Here is a 19,788-nt window from a genome sequence, read left to right as displayed (position 1 = left end):
ATATACTTTTTTATTTTTATGACATACTGGCATATCCTCCTGAGACCCAGGAAAGTGAAAGTTTTGTCTTTTTTTTTTACATTAAACAATTGTCTTGATTGGAAACTGCATAATACAACAGTTTTTTTTTTTTTCAGATACAGTTTTTTCATTATTTATTTATTTTTATTTATTTATGGAATGTCCTTTGCAATGGACAGCATTTTTTAAGTCAAACTGTGAATCTTTGTCCCTACAGAAGACAAAAATGCATTGCTGGGTCTCAGGAGGATATGTCATAGTATTAATTAATATCTCATAATAGGGTAATTTTCTTACGTTTATGTCTACCTTGAGGTTTGTTTTTACTGGTGTTTGTGTATTTGCCTGTCTGCCATCAGTCTAATATCTAGTACTTTGGATAAATGTCTGTAATTAAAGTTACTATTGATTGCATTTTGTCCAGAGCGTGTTCAACATGAAGAAAATTACCCAGTTTACTGTTATATAACACAGGGAATATTTTAAGAACCCTATGCCAGTCAAAACTGATCTGATTTTATTCCAAGTTATTACATATTGTATGTGTAATGTCAAGATTGAGGCATTGTCCTCCAGAATACAAATTGCAATTTGGAGCAACTATGCTTACATTATGCTTACATTATGCATTCATTATGCTGGGGATGGAATGTTATTGTGGGGGCATTAGCTGCCATGGCAGAGGCCATCCCCTCTGAATGCTTCCAATGTTTTTTTTGTTTTTTTTACATACATAACTGACTTACCATATTTAGTTTAGTTTAGTTTATTTCAGACGCAGACATAATACAAAACATATGGAAGAAAAACAAAAATAATAACAATAATAATAAACAATAAACAAATAAAAAATCAAATAATAGAAAACAAGAACAACTGTTGTGCTTGACAGGGAGTAGAAAGAGGCCACTGCTTATCCAGTCCTACCTCCCGATTCCAGTCCTCAAGACTGTTAGTGCTTAATCACTTGATATACAACATAAGATTGTGATTATCCATAAACACACCCCTACAAACCTATACCCCCATACAGTCACATCCACATATACATACACACATACAGTCACATACACATACACTTATACAGTCACATACACATCTATATACACACCAATTTATGCCTACAGCTGTGCACCAACACACGTCTGCACCTCCATGTTTTCAAACACACCATACAATAGAACAACCTGACAATCCAAATAATCATCACACCCTTCCTTGAGCCATATTAACTACAAAGAAAAAGTAACCATGTGTCATAATTCTGATTCATTATAGATTTTTTTATTAAAATAATTAGCCAAAGTCATGATTTCAAGAACCTGTGTTACTATCACAAGTGTAATTTGAGTCCATATATTTGTATCCAGCAGGGGGCGCTAATGTGGTGGTAAGGTCATTGACGGCTGCCTTTGACATTCAGAGAAGAAAAGAAAGCGGAAGCAAAACATAATCCGTAAGAAGACCACGATAATCCTCCTGTAGAGTAAAATATGATAGAAAAGATTATTTTATCCGACCCACTATGACACATTTTCGTGGTCAAATACGAGGTCCACACTGGGGGCCAACCATGGACAACCTGCTCATAGAATTTTGGAGCAAACACGATTGTCTGTTCAACTCCTCACTGGAGTCTTACTACGACAAAGACTTGAAGACGAAGCTGTGGTCAGAGTTCGCCTTGTCCATCGGAAAACCTGGTAAGAAGAAGTAGTACGATACTAAAACTAATGAACTGGGCTGTATTTAGTAAAACTCTGAGTCTGTTACCCCTGAGATGAGGCAAACCCTAGGCAGAAATGCAACTCAAACTCTGCCAGGGTCCAAGACTGAAGTTTAATAGAACCTGAGTGTCTCCTTCTGTTGTCTTCATTACTCGTTCATATAGACTATATCACAGCTAATATCTCAGATCTTGAACTTACTAAAAGGAACATTGTAACAGTCCTGCGTTCAAGACCTTAGTTCAATATTGTCCTTAAAATACACTTTAAAGTGCGAAAAGTAAGAGTACAGGTCGGCCACTCAACACTATTGTACTTGTACCACCTTAATGAAATTAGTCCAGAGTAATATTTCCAAAATTATTATCACAATAAATAGTTTTTATATCAGTTCATATTTTATATTGTATTGTCTCCAAATAGGTTTGTGCGTTTTGCAGTTGATTTAGTTTAAAAGTCTAATTACAATTAAAAAAAAAAAAAAACTAATTCTAATGTTGGGAAAATATCATCATTTATGTTTTGAATGTTCTGCCTATAGTTTTATGTAGAGCTGCAACCGATTAATCGACTCAAAGTGATAAAAAAAAAAAAAAAATCATTCAACCACAATTCTCCTGAATCAACGCTTCGTTTCCTTCATTTCTCTGCTGTTAAACATTGGTTCCACTGTTGTGTTTCACACGGACGCTTATTGTGACGTACAAAGAAGCTTCGGTTCAGGAAAACTGCAACAGAATATTTCCCTTCAGTCAATTCGGGTCGATTAATTGAATCAGGAATTTTTGCACTTGCTTCAAGCACCTAATCGATTAATCAGTTGCAGCTCTAGTCTTATGAAATATTCTTTGTATGTCATTGTCTGAAAACAACTTTTACAATCAGCCATGTAAGGCATGATGACTTGACAGTTATGTGATACATGAGATACTACAGTCCTTATCATGATAACATATATTTAGCCATATTCATCAGCTCTATTTGTATAGTATTGATTAGATTAGTAGTACAACACTGCCTCCTACAGTAAAGCATACATTTATATGGAAAGCGTAGTAAGTGTCAAATACAGTATATGGTGCAGTGTAAGTATATGGAAAACTATGAAGCTGAATAATATTGATACAGAAGCAAAAGTACAGTTATCTCAAAATTGTACTGAAGTAACTTGAATGAATGAGCATGGTTATATTCCACCATGTTTATTGTTTGTCCTCAGTGTGCAACAAGCGAACACAGTGTTAATCAGTTTCCAGCCTTGTACTGTGGTGTTGCAGCTGACAACCATGTGTACAATGTACTTTACTTGTTGTAGATAGATACATGAACTTTCAGAATAAAAGTTAATGATTATCTCCCACAGCACACTATTTTACTCTACTATTTTACCCTTTAATGTTACTAATGTTTTCTGCATATATCACAAGAGATATTACCACTTCTCATTTGCAGTAGCTGATGTGGAGAGAAGATCCAGATCACTTCGGACTCAGTATGGGAGAGTGTTATGGCACCCAGAGAGGGTAAACACCTTCCAGCAAAAGATGCTAAGGGAGAAACTGGATTTCTTGAGGCCTTACATAGTTCGCAGGCGAGTGGATTCGTTTCTGGTAATTATTCATCATAAAGATTATGAATCATATCACAATAATTAAATCACAGTGATCATTTTTCCATGTTTTGAAATGTCTTGTATTGTACAGAGAAACTAAAACCAATTTTTAAAAGCCATGTTATGTTAAAGATAGTGATGTGATATATTTAAGACTTGTGTGTGTACATAAATATATATTGTATTATCTATAATAGTCTTGGTGTTAATTGTATAGTCTGTTTCCTCTGCTTGGATTTAAATTATTCAGCATTTTGATTATGATGATGATAATTAGGTTATTTTTGTTTCCCCTCTTGCATTTGCGGTTCTGTGCACAGTGTGTGATACATATAATGGTATCAATGAATTAAGACATACTTCAGGTCTTGCACCCTTTCACTTTTTACAGGAGGACAAGTTTGATGATCGGGAAGAGGAAGAGGAGGATGAGGATCTGGAGAATGAAGGAAGTATCGACCAAGAGATGGGAAGCACATTTGGTAGCCCGCTGGATGGTGACATGACTGAGCCAGATCCTGATGATGAACCCCGACCTGTTGCTTCTGTCTCTAGATGTTCTCCAATGCACTGTCCGACCCTGCAGCCTCAGGTGACAGAGGTCATGTCTCTGAGCTGTGACCGCCACGACGACGAAGGCCCTGTGGATCAGCCGGATCAAACAGCTGCAGCTAAACAGGACATACTAAACCAGTTTGTCGAGGTTATGTTAGCAGATATGCGTCAGATTAAAGATCCTCTTGTGCTCATGAGACTTCGCAGAGACATTACTGACCTTGTGTTCAAAGCAGTAGAAGAAGACATGCAGAGACGATGCATTCAAGTACCATCATCCGTGCCGTTGCTAGCAGAAAGGATGCAGTTACAGAGTTGTGCTGGGTCTCAACAGGCACAGATGAACTTCTCCTGGCGACAGAGATTTTTAAAGAGAAAAAATAAAGCGGCTGACATGGCAAGGAGGTTGCAGAGATGGGAGGAAGCAAAGCATATGAGGAGGGAGTCCAGGAATCAGCTCACACAGCAAACACCAGAGGGGATTGGAGAATGCAGTAATCAGGCTGTGATTCAGGCCTCTGAGATCAAAACCGAGTCAGAGCCTTGTATGGTTAAGATTGAAGATGAACTACATCCATCAGTTTGACATTTCAGACAGAAAGTTCCCTACATTCTTCTTTTTACATAGATCTCAGTCAGATTAAATATAAAAACTCTAGTTGTTATCTTACCAGTTAGTTTAGATTATTTTAAGTGTGGTTGTATGAAGCACTTATCCACTTTCAGTGTATTACCTACAGAAGATAGATGGTTGATTTGATACTAAGCCCTATACAGCTGAGGGAATTGACAGAAGCAATATGTATCTTAAATGCATACAAACTCAGTTTAAATGTTTATCTTTAGAACATATTCACCACCTTAGCTCTTTTTGTGATGGGAATCTGAAGTTATTGTACTCACTTCAAAACCGCTAGATGCCTTTGACAAAACAGACATTTTTACCTCATTAATTTGGATTCTTCCAAACACCAGAGTCACAAGAAAACAATATAACAGCTTCAGTTCCCTATTGAAAAGGGATGTGTGATTATAAGACAAAGTGGTGAAAATACTTTAAATATAGCTTGTATTTTTTTTTGCAGGTGGCTAAAATGTGCTTTTCTTTAGTGGGCTCAGTCTTTTTTTCTCCAAAATGGCCCTACACTGACCACTATCTACTGTAGTACAGTGACTATGGAAAAGTACTGCATATAAACCCACTCCAAAGAAGACACACTAACTTTTGCATAGTAGAAAACAGATGATAATATGCATTGGATGTGCTCCATTTGCAAAACAGAAGTTGATAAGTAGCTTGTTAGTAGGTAGCGTATTACCTAATAGTGATCCAGGTAAAAGGTTATTGACAAGATATAGAATTATCAGATGACACTTAAGTATGATTCTAAGGAGAACATCTAACATCCACCTGCCTTTTACCATTAAACCTAATAAATTTTATATAATATTTTCCTGAATTGTATTATTTATTTTCATTGTGTGACAGGTCAGGTGTTCGTTTTGTTAATATCTGACAGGTTCTCAGTATCTTGTTCTGTCCCTTTAAGGCACAGTAATGGTATCTGAGTGACCAAACACAAAGAAAGTAATAGATATGTTAAGCTCTCATTGAGGCCCTTTGTTTCAGTAGAGGTATTTGTGTCTTTTTTTTTTTAAATTTCCTCTAAAAATGTTTCGTTTGTTAGGGATGTGCAGATGTATCAGCTGAACATCTGTATTTCCATATAAGATGTTATTTCACTGACAGCAGTGGCTAGTATTTACCTGTGTGTTACATTAAAGATTGTTTCATAAATTTGTATGGTTGAATTTGTGCTCATTCAAAGAGTTGAGAACTATTAACTGAAGTATATATTCTGAAACCACTATTTATTCTTCTCAAAAAGGGAATAAATAGCAACAAAACAAAAATAATATTGCTATTGGCATCAGTTTATAATTTTACTCATTTTAATTCATAATTTTAATCAGTACACTGTTTTATTGGACTCACATGATAAGACTACATTTTACACAGCCTGCCTTTAGATAAATGTTCAGTGATCTGTCTTTTCAGTTTTTCCCATTCTGCCCGCCATTGAACATAATATTAAAAATGTGATCTGAGGAAAAACTAAAAGATTTTCATTTCTTTGTAATTGCATTTGCAGTTTATTATATGCATAAAAGTGACAAATGTCAATGTAGTGACTGACAGTGATGGCAGTGTGTGCACATTATTCTTAAGAATACATCCTTCGTATACATAATATGAGACAGTAATTACATATCATGGCCAAGGAAGATTTGTAGTATTTACTGTAATATTTTATTTTTCCTTAAGCTAATTAGTCATCTGGTCTTTTTTTTTTTTTCATACTTTATTTACATAATACTGTATACACATAGACCAGAACATGGCATGGAGAAAAAAACATAATGCTCGAGGTGAGGCAGGAAGAAATTAAATACAATCACATAAATAGGTAAGTAAATTAAATAAAATAAAAGTAAAGGGATAAACAAGAAGAGGAAAAAAAATAAAATTAAAAAATAAAATAAAAATAAGTAAATTACAACTTAAATTCGTCTCATAAGGCTTTAGTCTTCACAGCTTTAGGGTTAGTGCAAAAGTTAAGTGTGTCTAGATAGGATTTCAAATAAGATTTAAAGACCACAAAGCTGGGTTTCTCATTGGCAAATTTGCTTGTATGTATATGAAATTTAGCTAATAAGGAAATTAGATTAAGAATAAACAATTTCCAATCAGGCAAATCAGTAATAAAGAAACCAAATAAAATATCTCCAATTTTGAAGTAAAAAAAAATATCCAGCTTTCTATTTAAAAAAAAGATTGATATCACACCAAAAAATTTGACAAAAGGCACATTCCCAAAACAAATGAGTTAATGTTTCATCCGAATTATGACAAAATGAGCAAAAAAGGTCGACATTGATCTTATACTTAATCAGAGCTGAATTAGTTGGGTAACACCTGTGTAACAGTTTTAAAGATACCTCTCTCACTTCATTCGAAATAAAAAACTTCCTTGGTAATAACCATACCTTTTCCCATTCCACATCAGAATAGAAATTACTCCAAAAAACAGATGGAAGCTGGCATACAAATTGTATCCCTTTGAATCACTTCTCTAATGCATTTATTATTAGGGTTTTTTTTTTACTCAAGAATGGATCTAAATTTCCTATGTATAATTCTGATTGCGCAATTTGAGGGGTAATAGTTGTTGAGGGACTAATAGAAGAAGATATCAAAGTTTTTAAACCTGAAGGGATAGCATCAAACACAATTGCATATTCTCTTGGGAGTACCGGAATTTTATATTCTAACAAAAATTCACCATAAGTAAATAACTGACCTTCCTAGTTAAACAACTGACAGACAAGCAGTATTCCGTAATCAACCCAGTTCTTTAAAAACAATGACTTACGTTTGAAACATATATTCTGGTTATTCCACATATAACATTTGTGAGGGGAAAAGTTATGCTTATATACCAATTAGTCATCTGGTCTGAGATAGTCCATGTGTACTTTAATACGTTTGGCATCATATTCATGTTTTATACAAATTCGGTTAACGCCATATTAAATATAGGAATTTTTCAATGGAGAAATATAGTTCATAAAAATGTAATTACTAACTAATCAGTAACAGAGGAAGCGTCAGCGCACATTTGATCACGTGCCACTTTAGGACCCTTTTTCAATGCCTGTGTAACTTGTTTGCTGAGGTCCTTCGGATTTTCACTCAGGCATCACACAGTGCTACCCTGCAGGGTCCTGAACATCACGCACATACACACGTGTATTGAGGCTACAACCATGGCGGATCTACAGATGAAACTTCTCCGAAAGAAAATCCAGAAAAGAAATGAGAAGAACAAAGAACGAAAATTAAAAAAACAGACACAAGATGATGAGACAGGTTAGTGACTGAAGCACATAGAACATTATTTGGCAATTGTCGTGTCTTTCCGGAAACCAAGAACAACGTATTTTGCAACTAAGCTAGCTGTTTAAGCTAACGGCATGCGTTTTTAACCAGACCTGTTTATGTAAGGGTAGACATTAATCGGTAGTTATAGTAGCACGACATATATTGCAGTAGATAATTAACAATGTATACCACTGACAGGTGGCATTGTAGTCACTTTTTATATGGCGTCGTTTAATAAAATTTGCGAAGCTAGCTGTTAGCTAAGCTAGTAGAAGTAATCTATCAAATTCGCACCACATTCTGTCCATCTGCTTTTATAGTAGCGACGAGGATTCTACTGACAACACTTTTAAGAGAATGTAGAGTTTAAAGAAGTGTTCCGTCTGATTTCGAAAGGAGTGGTTAATTCTGCAATATAATACACTACTGGTTAAATCGCCCACATCGTTGCAAAAATGTTCAGCAGATACTTCAGAAGGTGCACAAACATTTTCCAACACCGTCAGGTAGAGGTAAAGTTAGCTATTGTTAAACCAAAGCGGTGAGATTTTTAGGGAATGTTTTAATAATTTTTCTTGTACTGCTGCAGAAGAGCTGTGACTTTTTCTTGGTGTAGTTTCATCGTCAAAATCATTGCAGTAGTCACGGAAAGAAGCTTTTATGTTGGGTGTAGAGGTGAAGGAATGACCTGGAATATTTGTAGAAATTTTAGTGGTGTTTTGATATAACAGATGAGGAAAATATACTGCATAAAAATATTGTCTTTTTATTTTGTGGGGTATTTAGTATGTTTTATTGAATGTATTGAGAGTTAATTTCACTAAAATCCTCCATTTCATCTATGTATTTTTAAGTTTTTATTTTGAGATACTATATATTAGTGGTGTTACGGCGCCCTCTGCTGGCAGTAACAGGGCTTATTACGTCATTTCCGCCCTCTCGTTAGTCTGCTTACAGCTCGACTGCGAGAGGTACGTATCTGCTGTCGTTCGTTTATAAAGTGCTGATGTAAAAGCTTCCAGTGTAAGTTAACTGTTTAAAACCATTTGGTTGTCATACATATCTGTACGGGACATGGAATGAGCGACTTTTTCTTTTTTCTTTTGCCTGTAAATCACAGTTAGAGAGAACTATCTGAACACGTGGTTGCTGTGTATGCTTGTGTGGGCTATTGCCGCCATTACATCTGATATGAAACACGTTTTGAGCGTGTCTTTTTCTCATGTTAGGCGTGTTGTGAAGAAAGAACCCATGTTGACAGCATTTTGCTCTCTTTAAATTCATTCAGGTATGTTTGTCTTGCAGTATATGTGCTAATATGTTCATGAAAAGTCAGTGTTATATTTGTTATGAAAGTGTGGTTTTAATGCACAACACTTCCAGTAGGGCAGGGGTTTAGGTTAGTTTATTGCAGACACAGACATAATACAAAACATGAAACAAAAATAAAAATAATAATAAATAATACACAAATAAAACAATCAAACAATAGAAAAAAAATAATAATGATAAACAATACACAAAAAATCAAGTAATAGTAAGGGGTGTCAAACTCATTTTAGTTCAGGGGCCACATACAGCCTAATATGATCTAAAGTGGGCCGGACCAGTAAAATAATATAAATAAGTTATAAATAATGTCAACTCCAAAGTTTTTTTTTTCTCTGTTTTTGAGTGAAAAAAGTCACATTCCGTAATGAAAATGTTTATATCTATGAACCATACTTGAACACAACATGAACAAATATGAACCTGAAAATTCTTAAGAAAAATAAGTGCAATTTTAACAATATTACACCTTAGTTTAACATTTATACAAATGCATCACAACTTAAAGATCACAGTGGATCTACAAATACACAAAACATTTAGAAAGAGGCAGAATATTGGTACAATTCTACATGCTTCTCTTAAGAAATTTCAGGTCATTCACATTTTTAGCAAAAGGCTAGTCTGTAAATGTAAACATTTTTGTGTAATTTTTCTTTTTTTTTTTTTACACTACAGCAAAGAGAAAAATTAGGAGTTTTCAGTATTTATAGGTTATTATGATAATATTTTACTGGTCTGACCCACTTGAGATTGAATTGACCTAAAATGATTTTAACATCCTTGATTGTTAATTTCTTCAGTGTAATTTCTGTATTTCACAAATTCATCCTACCCTTGGATTGGACCCTTTGGTGGGCCGGATTTAGCCCCCGGGCCGCATGTTTGACACCTGTGATGTAGGGAATCTGCAGACTTCTTTTTATATGTATTTCAATTAATGGAGATATGTTGAGGCTTACATTGCTGTATCGCTAAACTAAATGTTCATTAGGAATGAGTATTATATAATTTTTATTTATTTGTATTTTCTTTTAAAGTAATTTGTATGAGTTTGCTTAGAGCTCGACTGCAAGAGGCGTGTTGTGAAGAAAGATCCCATATAGACAGCATTTTGCTCTCTAAATTCATTCAATTTAATCAATCAATCAAGATTGTTGAGACCAGCCTGTGTCCTTGTTTCCTTTGAGCACCTAAACACAACACAGCGTAGCTGAAGTGGACAGGGCCGTTCATAGAGGAACATTTAATACCAGCGATTCTAGGTTCTTGTGTTTCTCCAGCTGATTTACAATATCACCACTGTATCTCCAGAGAAGCACATTGAAGTCCGACTGTACGTGTCTTCAGTTGTCTGTTTTCCGTCTGATCAGGTTATATCTTTGTGTTTTTGACAGTAAACTCAAATGGTCTGGAGGAAGAATGTACTGAAGATCCAACAGCAGCTTGTCAAACAGAGACCAAGCCTAAGAAGAAGCAGAACAGCGTGTCAGTGGACAGGACCACCACAGCCAGTGAGACTCCTCTAAAGAAGAAAAAGAAAAAAAAGAGGAAGCTCACTGACTCTGCTGAATCCCCAGGTAATGCCAAACAAAGGAGTCTGGCAAGTTAAAACTATAAAGGTGACAGTATTTTTTAATAAAACCAGTTAACACTGTTATTGTATTCCTCATGCTAGCTGAAAAAAAGACCAAAACATCAGATGATGATGAGGAGGAGGATGAGGGGGAAGAAGAGGCTGGTAAAAATGCCGAACAGGTAGTTGAAGAACCAGAGGAAGCTGCAGATGATGAGGAAGAAGATGATGATGCTGAAGAGGAGGAGAACAAAGATGGAGAGGGTGATGAAGAAGATGATGAACAACCCGAACTACCATCGGGCTTAACAGGTACTGATAAGTTGCTGCCTTAGTATAAACCCTGTGGGATCCAGACAAGTTTACATTAAAAAAAAAAAAAAAAAAAAGACCTGCTAAAACAATTTGACAAAGGCATCAAATTCAGGTCAGATGCAAATGAAGTGCAAGTGAATTTGATATTCTGGGCAGTTCATATTTCCTAACCTTTTCATTTGCCACCTTTATGCTGAGGTTCAACTGTAACAAACGTTGGATGCTTTATGGAAAAGCACTGTCATATGTCCTTTTTCAGACAGAACACTTCCATTTTTGTTATTGTGTTATCATTGAGTTAATGTTCACTGCCAGTTTATTTACCCTGTCTCTTAAATTATCAGATACGCATTTGTTATTTTAATACTAAAATAAAGTTCGATAGTGCTATCTTTTATGTGATGTCTGTTTGTAAGCTAACATGCGTGCCAAAACCAGTATGAATTTAACTGAAAATTTTAATTGAAGTTAAAAACATTATGTCGATTAAGATTGTGCTTCTCTAAGACTAAATAGCACTATGCTGTGCTGCTGCTCTTTAAATCCAGTCTCCTTCATTGCTTTGTTTTATTTGTTATCTAAGGTTTACCTCTTGATAATCTGGCTGCCTTTATGTGTTGCCCTTTCATTGTTTCCATCATGAAACGGGTGTCAGCAAAGGCAGACAATAATTCTTGTTGTTGTCTTGGGAAGAGTCATCAGTGATGCTTCTGACAGGCGGAACTGCAAGGACATTTCAGCTTTTACTCTATTATCAGGCTTTAATAAATGCAAATACCATCTCTCTATTCTATTGTAATAATTTTGATGGTTTTTAAAATCTTCATTCATTGCCTGAAATCTGCTTGTACTTTATTATTTACCTGTTCGCTCATGTCCTCAGGAGCCTTTGAGGACACATCGTTTGCCTCCCTCGCTGAGCTGGTGAGTGAGAGCACGCTGAAAGGAGTGAAGGAAATGGGCTTCGAACACATGACAGAGATCCAGCACAAAAGTATACGCCCTCTGCTGGAGGGAAGGTAAGCCTTCACAGTGGGTTCCCTGAACCTAAGGTCAGTTACCATTGACATTAGGATACATTTTGAGATGCTCAGAAATAGTTTTGGTCTTTTTTTGCAGAAACATTATGGCACTTTGAGTCCTTAAACTGAAGCTGTATTTATTATAATTTCACTAAGTATCAAAACAATGGGCGAAGCAGAATAAAAAAGCAACCTCATGTAATGACTTCATTGAGAAATGACTAGTTGGTGTAAACAATTGAGTGGTTCTATAGGAAAATATTAACGCCTAATTAGCATAGAAACCTTTGCAATCAGTTGTCTCTGGAATAAATCTATTTTTTCAGTATTTTTTTGCCGTGTCAGAATAACTTTAGGTGATATGAGTTTAATTGAGTTTTCCTGATGGACACAGACAGATAAACAGAACTGGTCTGAGGTCAAGAACATTTTTGTTGGAACCCTCTTAAATGAAGGATCTCCCTGATGGGAGAAAGGCTCCAAATGAGTTGTGCAAAGATGGGATTGAAAAGATGATTGAAATTAGCAAAGTTGGAAAAATTGTCTTCTGTTTTGCTTCTGGTAGACTAAACACTTCTCATCAGGTTGAACTACTGTATCACATTTGGACAAAGTTTTGTTATGATTTAATGCTTCGGAGCATGTAAACATACAACTTATGGGATCACGTGGTTTAGCCGCCATGTAAACCAGTCTCTCCAATAGCAATGATTTCAGTCATATTGCAAAAATATTGTTCTTGTGACAGCTTGTGTTTGGGTTTTGCTTTTTGCAGGGACGTCCTGGCTGCAGCCAAGACAGGCAGCGGTAAAACCTTGGCCTTCCTCATCCCGTCTATAGAGCTCATCTACAAACTCAAGTTCATGCCCAGGAATGGTGAGTTCTACACCTGGTTTATTATTTCACTGTGATCTCTCTGACATTTGACTGGGAACCTCTGGGTTTGAAGACATTAGTACAAAGACATGGTGTGAGAAGTTATTTGACATTCATCAGTAGTATCATTACTTGTAAAAGCAACCCTCACAGCTCTCATTAATGGGACAAATCTGTAAATATCAACAGATTGGACAGAACTCAAATAAAGGAAAAAATAATTCTGGTAAAGTTGTAGATTTAGTCACCAAGCAAGACTGCAACAATTGAGTGTAACAGCGTTCCTGCAGGATCTTAAAAAGTCTTAAAAGTCTTGAATTTACAAATCTGCATTTAATACCTTAAAAAAGGCTTTAAAAGGTATAAACTTTGATATGGTGCGTCTTATGTTATGTTGCCATACACCTGTTTGCTGTATTGTGTTTTAATGTCTGGTAAATGTCCAAGCTGCTAAGAAAGTAACGATAGTTGACTCAGTTCCACCTGTTCCAACCTGACAATTTATACTGAAATTAGGACCAAATTATCGCCACCTTTGCAGCCTCCAGTGAGATATGACTCGGAACGGTGGGAATCAAGGCATTGAAGTAAATAAATACATTTTTCTTTATTCTAGGAGTCACAAAGTTTTGCCGGTATGGCCGTGAAATAGGCATTAAATTTGGTTCTATGTAGTCTTAAAATGTTTTAAATTTAAGTTGAAGAAACCCGTAGGAACCCTGGTAACATGATATAACATCCTCATTCCATGTTCCTTGGCTCTGCCTGTTATTTTGACTTCTTGTTGATGTGAAGTGTAGCTAACTTTAAATCCCTCTTCCTCTCAGGTACTGGTGTGGTGATTCTTTCTCCTACACGTGAGTTGGCGATGCAAACATATGGTGTACTGAAGGAGCTGATGACGCACCATGTGCACACATACGGTCTGATCATGGGGGGCAGTAACCGCTCAGCTGAGGCCCAGAAACTGGCCAATGGTGTCAATATCCTGGTGGCCACGCCAGGCCGTCTGCTGGATCACCTCCAGGTGAGCGGAGAATCTTATGTCTGGAATGAAATGAAATGTAGTATTTAGATTTCCATAATCACTTTATCTTGTGTGTGTGTGTGTCTTCAGAATACTCCAGGGTTCATGTTCAAGAACTTGCAGTGTTTGATTATTGATGAAGCCGACCGCATCTTGGAGGTGGGCTTCGAAGAGGAACTGAAGCAGATCATCAAACTGCTGCCAAGTATGTTTTTTTGCTTTCTCTAGAACACTTTGATTGAATTTTTTGGGTAAAATGTAAGGTTTAAAGGATTTTATGAAGTGTCCTCTCTAATCCAGAGATAAGAGCAGGTAGCCTGATGATGGATGGTATTTTTTATATCAGAACCCACAGAAGTCTTGCACTAATTTTCATTCAATTGGAACAACTTGCCATTTTACATTAGTAGAAAATTAATCCTCATTTCTACTTTAGTGAGATTCATTGAAGTCTTTCTTGGCTCGACTGAGTTAAGTGTTGAGTATTTGCATTTGGTTACAGCTGAGTAACTGTTGTGCCACAAGCAAATGAGGATTGGGATGGCTTTAGATTGACCATAATGTTGACAGAGGCTTTAATAAACTGCATTAAAACCTGTTTGAATACACGCACAACTAGAAAAACACTTTTCTTGTGTAGAAATGCAGGTGTTTAAGCAGCCTTCCTGTTTCCAAGATGATTCTAATAACAGACTGGAACATTAAGCAGACAATAACCAGGTCTCTTTTATACACTAGATACATGTTATGAAGGATTTCCCTAGTTTCTGTGATAATTTTGGGAATGAGATTACACCTTTGTTTGTTGTTGCATTGAGCCACACTGCCTTTTCTGTATTGCCCTTTCATTGTTTCCATCATTAAATGGGTTACTACAAAGGCAGACATTGACCCTTGTGGTTATCCTTGGAAGGAGTCATCAGTCATCCTTCTGTCAGGAGGAACAACAAGGACATTTAGCCCTGCTTTATTAGTGTTACCCCCTCTGGTCAGTTTTCACTCTTCATCATCACTAATTTGTTTGTAATTTTTCACTAACTGCTGCCCAGAGGAACCTAATTTTTCCCTTTTTAATCACTAAAATTGTGGTTAGAATACTAAATGGTCCAATTAGAGCTTACATTAATGAGCATATTTTCTCTTTAACCTGAGACCTGGTCGACATGGCAAGATATATATTGTTGTCCATTGAGAATGCCTCATTTTTCTTCACTGAAATACATGTCAGAGCAATTTCAGACCCACAAAAGACATTATATTCACATGTTGTACTGTTGTTTTAATCAAAGAAATGTTTCCAAATGATTGTGTTGTATTCTGTTTTTTTTTTTTTTTTGTTTGTTTGAATTTGCAGAGAAGAGGCAGACCATGCTGTTTTCAGCTACTCAGACCCGTAAAGTGGAGGATTTGGCTCGTATCTCCTTGAAGAAGGAGCCTCTGTATGTCGGGGTGGATGACAACAAAGACAAAGCAACTGTGGATGGACTGGAGCAGGTACATGTTTCTGCGTTAAAGTCTGTCCTCTGAGGTCGTTGACATATTAATCCTAACAGGAAGTATATCCGTTGTGCTTCAGGGTTACGTGGTTTGTCCGTCAGAAAAGCGCTTCCTGCTGCTCTTTACCTTTCTGAAGAAGAACCGCAAGAAGAAGCTCATGGTCTTCTTCTCCTCCTGTATGTCTGTGAAGTTTCATTATGAGCTACTCAACTACATCGACCTGCCCGTCATGGCCATTCATGTAAGACAGATGTTTTAGCACACGTATGTGTGATACATTTGGGTGTAAATTCAGCTAAAACATGTCCTCTCCTGTTGTTCTGTCTCCAGGGCAAGCAGAAGCAGACCAAACGTACCACCACCTTCTTCCAGTTCTGCAACGCTGACTCTGGCATCCTGCTGTGTACTGACGTGGCCGCTCGAGGGCTGGACATCCCAGAGGTGGACTGGATCGTCCAATATGACCCACCGGATGACCCCAAGGTTGTGTCACCCACAGATACTTCGATACATACTTAGGCTTTAGTTTTTACCATCGGCCCTCACTGCAGGGCATTGTCATCAGTTCGTCATCCGTCTGTCCATCCGTATATGTAAAAACTTCAAGTGTGGGCATGCTATGTTTTATATAGTTATACCAGGTATTCCATCTGCCTGAGATTATGGTCTAACCCTTTTCTCGAAGACTTTTCACCAGATTCTTTAGTAGGAGAGGGAGTTTGAGGGCTGAATTTCAGTTTTTAGATTTTTTACAACTTTTTCTAAAAATTTCTACTTAGTAATTTTGTACAACCGATTTCTTGGGCACTATTCATCCAATTCTTTTCCAGTTTCACACACGTGGTCTTTATATGTGCCTTTCTCTGAATTTTTGCTTCTTTTTCATTTTTACATTTTTTGAAAAGATTGAAAGTTGATACTTAAAACAAATCCCTGGGTAGACAGGGTCTCAATGAGCAGGAGGGGCGAAGTGTTGTGCAACCAGGCAGGGGTAGTAGTAAACTGCAAACTTTGTCACTTATCTGCCAGTGTTCTTAGTGATACTTTTACATCCATATCAGTGCTTATTTATTGTTTGATGCTCTTCAACAGGAGTACATCCACCGAGTAGGAAGAACGGCACGAGGGATCAATGGCAGAGGCCACGCGCTCCTGATCCTCCGGCCTGAAGAACTAGGCTTCCTGCGTTTCCTCAAACAAGCCAAGGTACCCACCGCTAACTGTGATTTGGTAGATACAGTTTGCTCTTATATTATGTGGTGTTTTTCTAATCTTTAAAAGGTTTTCATGAATATGCTTTTTGCATCAAACGTAACTTAAACAACCTTTTTACCGTGAATACATACCATGTGTTTTTTGTTCTTCAGGTTCCATTAAGTGAGTTTGAGTTTTCCTGGAGTAAGATCTCAGATATTCAGTCCCAGGTATGCACAAATCTGTTTGTTTTAGCGACTGTCTACACACACATATTGGTGCAGTTTTAAGGTCTTTACATGGCTAATAAAACTGAATATTCCACTGGTATTCCTCCTGAACTGTAGGCATACATTGATGAAGGATAGGATAGGACATTGTGTATTGTGTATATTGGATTGACAACTTTGAAATAAACAAAATTGTCAGTTAATATTGTTTCAACCCTCTTTCATTTTCTTACCTGCCACCTTGAAAAGATCAGTATTGCGATGATCAAAACCCTGTTACTGTCATAGTCTGTTAAAATGTTAAAAGTAGGTGTTTTTGTACTCCTGCTTAGAAATGTGGGCTTTTCTTTTGGACATGCATCTCTACTCCAGCCTGTTGGGTAGTTGGTTTGTCTACAACACACAGAATTTACCGTTATCATATGTGTGTGTATGTCGCAAAGTGCAATAAGAAATAGAATTCTGCTGAAACCTGCAGTTTGCATGACCTTTATGAAATTGAGAGTATGTACATTCTGAATTGAAGTGGGATATTAGGCTGGGTGTAAATGTGGCTGCAAGAAGTAGCTTTGGTGTTTCAAGAAATTCATGACTGCACTTTGTCTGAAAGAACCACTGAATGCATGGCTCTGCTAAAGTCTACTGACCTCCTTGTTCCTCAGTTGGAGAAGCTGATCGAGAAGAACTACTACCTCCACAAGTCAGCCCAGGAAGCCTACAAGTCATATGTGAGGGCTTACGACTCCCACTCACTCAAACAGATCTACAGTGTCAGCACCCTCAACCTCCCCATGGTGGCGCTGTCCTTTGGCTTCAAAGTTCCCCCCTTTGTTGACCTGAGTATCCTTTGCTGTGGCTTGACACTGTCTGTTGAATGTGGTTTTTAGATTTTTTTAATTTAACATTGTTGAAGGACTTGACTTTTACTTGCAAGTGAGTGTAGAGCGAAGGCCAGAAAGTCTTTTTCTAACCACTAGGAGGCAGAAACACACACTTTATCAGTCGGGTAATTTAATAGACACAAAGTTAGGAGGTTAAAGGTGGGGTCTGAGATGTTTTCTGGGGTGTTTTTTACTATATTCCTTAAAATCCCCTTCACACTCTGATTACAACTAATTAATTAAATGCTGTAACACAAAATTTTTTAAAAAATCAGTCACCTGTGGAATGGACAGGACTGAAAAAACACCATCCAATCATTTTGAGTGCCCACTCAAAATGATTGAACAGTGGTATGTCTATCAAACTCAACTGCCATTCCCCCCTCCCCCCTTCCCCCCCTCTGTGCGTACTGCTCTTCATACATGAATCACGCGTTCCCAGAGGCTAGAAGGACTTGTACAGGAAGGGAAGCCAGAACCTGGTTATATTAGGATAGAAAGTTCACCGGCAAACTGTTTTGTCACTAACATAAATCACTAAGAAATGTAACATTAGTCACATAGGTAGGAACTGGGGCTGTTCTGGAAGAGCGGGGGTGTTAGAGGAAACTGAATGAGGTATGCATGGATACGCGAGTCGGGGCCGTAGTCGGGATAGGAGCCCGAGGCGTACAGGACCGGAGCAGGGGACGGAGCCTCAGCCAGTGTCGGAGACGGTTCGGATGGACCAGACTGTAGACGGCGTCGGAGTCCAAGCCAGGGACGGAGGCAGGGAATTGTTGCTGTGCACTGTGCAGCGCTCGTGAACCCTTGGGAACAAACATTGCGTGTACCACTATTCTGGAGGCGTGGCTTTGGAGGGACGTCTGAAGAAAGGGGTTTGGGCTTTTGAATTGAGTATTTTCAAAATGTAGCTTGCTTGAACCGTTTTTCTAACCCCACCTTTAAATAATTTCTTTTTTCTATGTTATTTTTTTTGAATAGATTTTTTTTCTATGTGGTAGAGAATAGACCAGCCTTGGAGTTTTGAGTAAACCTCTTAGGATGACTTAAATTTAGAGGAAAAAATGTCCTGTTTTCAAGGAACACATTGTTCTCCTTAACCCACACCTTCCCTCTCAGACGTCCACAGCAGTAAAGGAATCAAGATGCAGAAACGTGGCGGTGGAGGAGGATTTGGATACCAAAAGTCAAAAAATGTACACAAGTCTAAAATCTTCAAGCACGTCAACAAAGGAAAGGGTGACAAAAGACAGTTCTCTCGCTGAGTTGGCCCAACATTCTCCTCCTAGACTCTTTCCTGTGTTTGTGGAGAAGCGGCCGTTTATGAATACAGACTCTACTGTAAAGCGGAGGCTGTGAAATGTACAGTTTGCCTCTGTTGGAAGATATTATTTAGCCCATTTGTTCCTGACTTGTATAACAGGTGTTTTGTAAATGTATTGATGTCACAGAAGATTCCCTAAGTAACAAAATACTCTTTTCTAATATCGCTGCATCAGATTGGAATATAAATCCTTAAACCATAAATTTGTGAAGTTCTCAGTGTGTTGTGTGTTGTTTAATTGTAGAGGGGGGAAAAAAATCACCACATCCACGTTTTTTTCTTTTTGAACACACTTCATTTGCATCAGTTTACATTAAAATTTGACCAGGCATTTGTGTTAACCTGCAAATCTGTACACAGATGAAGTAATCACAGTGTTCTGAGCTATGAAGTTACATTTGATGAAGTGGAAAGTCACTGGAGCAAAGTAATAAACTGAATACATAGTGTTAATTAGTGGCAATTTGCAGTTACAGCTCCATGATGTTTCAGATGAAGAAACTACTCGCTCAATGCTCTGGTGGGACTTTGGTCAGTCCTAAACATACTAAAAATTACGAGTCTGTAGTAGTGAAGTAGTTACATTTACTGGAGTATAAACCTGAGGTGGTTCTGCCTGACTATTTACATTATATGTAACTTCAGAGGAAATATTC

General features: G+C 37.3%; 2 protein-coding genes and 1 non-coding gene across 3 annotated transcripts; all 3 read left to right on the top strand.

Moving 5' to 3' along the window:
• Positions 1 to 1,450: 1,450 nt before the first annotated feature.
• On the top strand, positions 1,451 to 5,717 carry LOC115412796 (uncharacterized). Its single transcript, XM_030125456.1, has 3 exons — positions 1,451 to 1,724; positions 3,201 to 3,358; positions 3,752 to 5,717. Exons 1-3 carry the CDS (start codon positions 1,547 to 1,549, stop codon positions 4,499 to 4,501), a joined length of 1,086 nt encoding a protein of 361 aa, XP_029981316.1. The 5' UTR covers positions 1,451 to 1,546; the 3' UTR covers positions 4,502 to 5,717.
• A 1,982-nt stretch (positions 5,718 to 7,699) lies between these two features.
• ddx18 (DEAD (Asp-Glu-Ala-Asp) box polypeptide 18) lies at positions 7,700 to 19,563 on the top strand. The gene is made up of 14 exons (XM_030124713.1): positions 7,700 to 7,846; positions 10,585 to 10,767; positions 10,866 to 11,075; positions 11,962 to 12,097; positions 12,876 to 12,976; positions 13,804 to 14,003; positions 14,094 to 14,208; positions 15,358 to 15,497; positions 15,580 to 15,741; positions 15,831 to 15,983; positions 16,593 to 16,706; positions 16,868 to 16,924; positions 17,587 to 17,764; positions 18,928 to 19,563. The coding sequence occupies exons 1-14, from the start codon at positions 7,744 to 7,746 to the stop codon at positions 19,071 to 19,073; spliced, it is 1,998 nt and encodes a 665-aa protein (XP_029980573.1). The 5' UTR covers positions 7,700 to 7,743; the 3' UTR covers positions 19,074 to 19,563.
• LOC115413105 (small nucleolar RNA SNORA13) lies at positions 11,684 to 11,815 on the top strand. Its single transcript, XR_003934434.1, has one exon. It is a non-coding gene; the product is annotated as a small nucleolar RNA SNORA13 (small nucleolar RNA).
• Positions 19,564 to 19,788: the final 225 nt, after the last annotated feature.

Source organism: Sphaeramia orbicularis, chromosome 21 (assembly GCF_902148855.1).
Source record: "Sphaeramia orbicularis chromosome 21, fSphaOr1.1, whole genome shotgun sequence".
Lineage (NCBI taxonomy): Eukaryota > Metazoa > Chordata > Actinopteri > Kurtiformes > Apogonidae > Sphaeramia > Sphaeramia orbicularis.
The sequence above is the reverse complement of the archived record's forward strand: the minus strand, read 5'-3'. Positions and strand labels throughout refer to the sequence as shown.

Bases quoted from the DNA above. Each gene is read 5' to 3' on its own strand.
- LOC115412796 (XM_030125456.1), top strand. From the start codon at position 1,547: ATGACACATTTTCGTGGTCAAATACGAGGTCCACACTGGGGGCCAACC. The intron at 1,725-3,200 runs GTAAGAAGAAGT...TCTCATTTGCAG, and splicing joins CTTGTCCATCGGAAAACCTG to TAGCTGATGTGGAGAGAAGA. The intron at 3,359-3,751 runs GTAATTATTCAT...CACTTTTTACAG, and splicing joins GGCGAGTGGATTCGTTTCTG to GAGGACAAGTTTGATGATCG.
- ddx18 (XM_030124713.1), top strand. From the start codon at position 7,744: ATGGCGGATCTACAGATGAAACTTCTCCGAAAGAAAATCCAGAAAAGA. The intron at 12,977-13,803 runs GTGAGTTCTACA...TCTTCCTCTCAG, and splicing joins CAAGTTCATGCCCAGGAATG to GTACTGGTGTGGTGATTCTT. The intron at 16,707-16,867 runs GTACCCACCGCT...TTTGTTCTTCAG, and splicing joins GTTTCCTCAAACAAGCCAAG to GTTCCATTAAGTGAGTTTGA.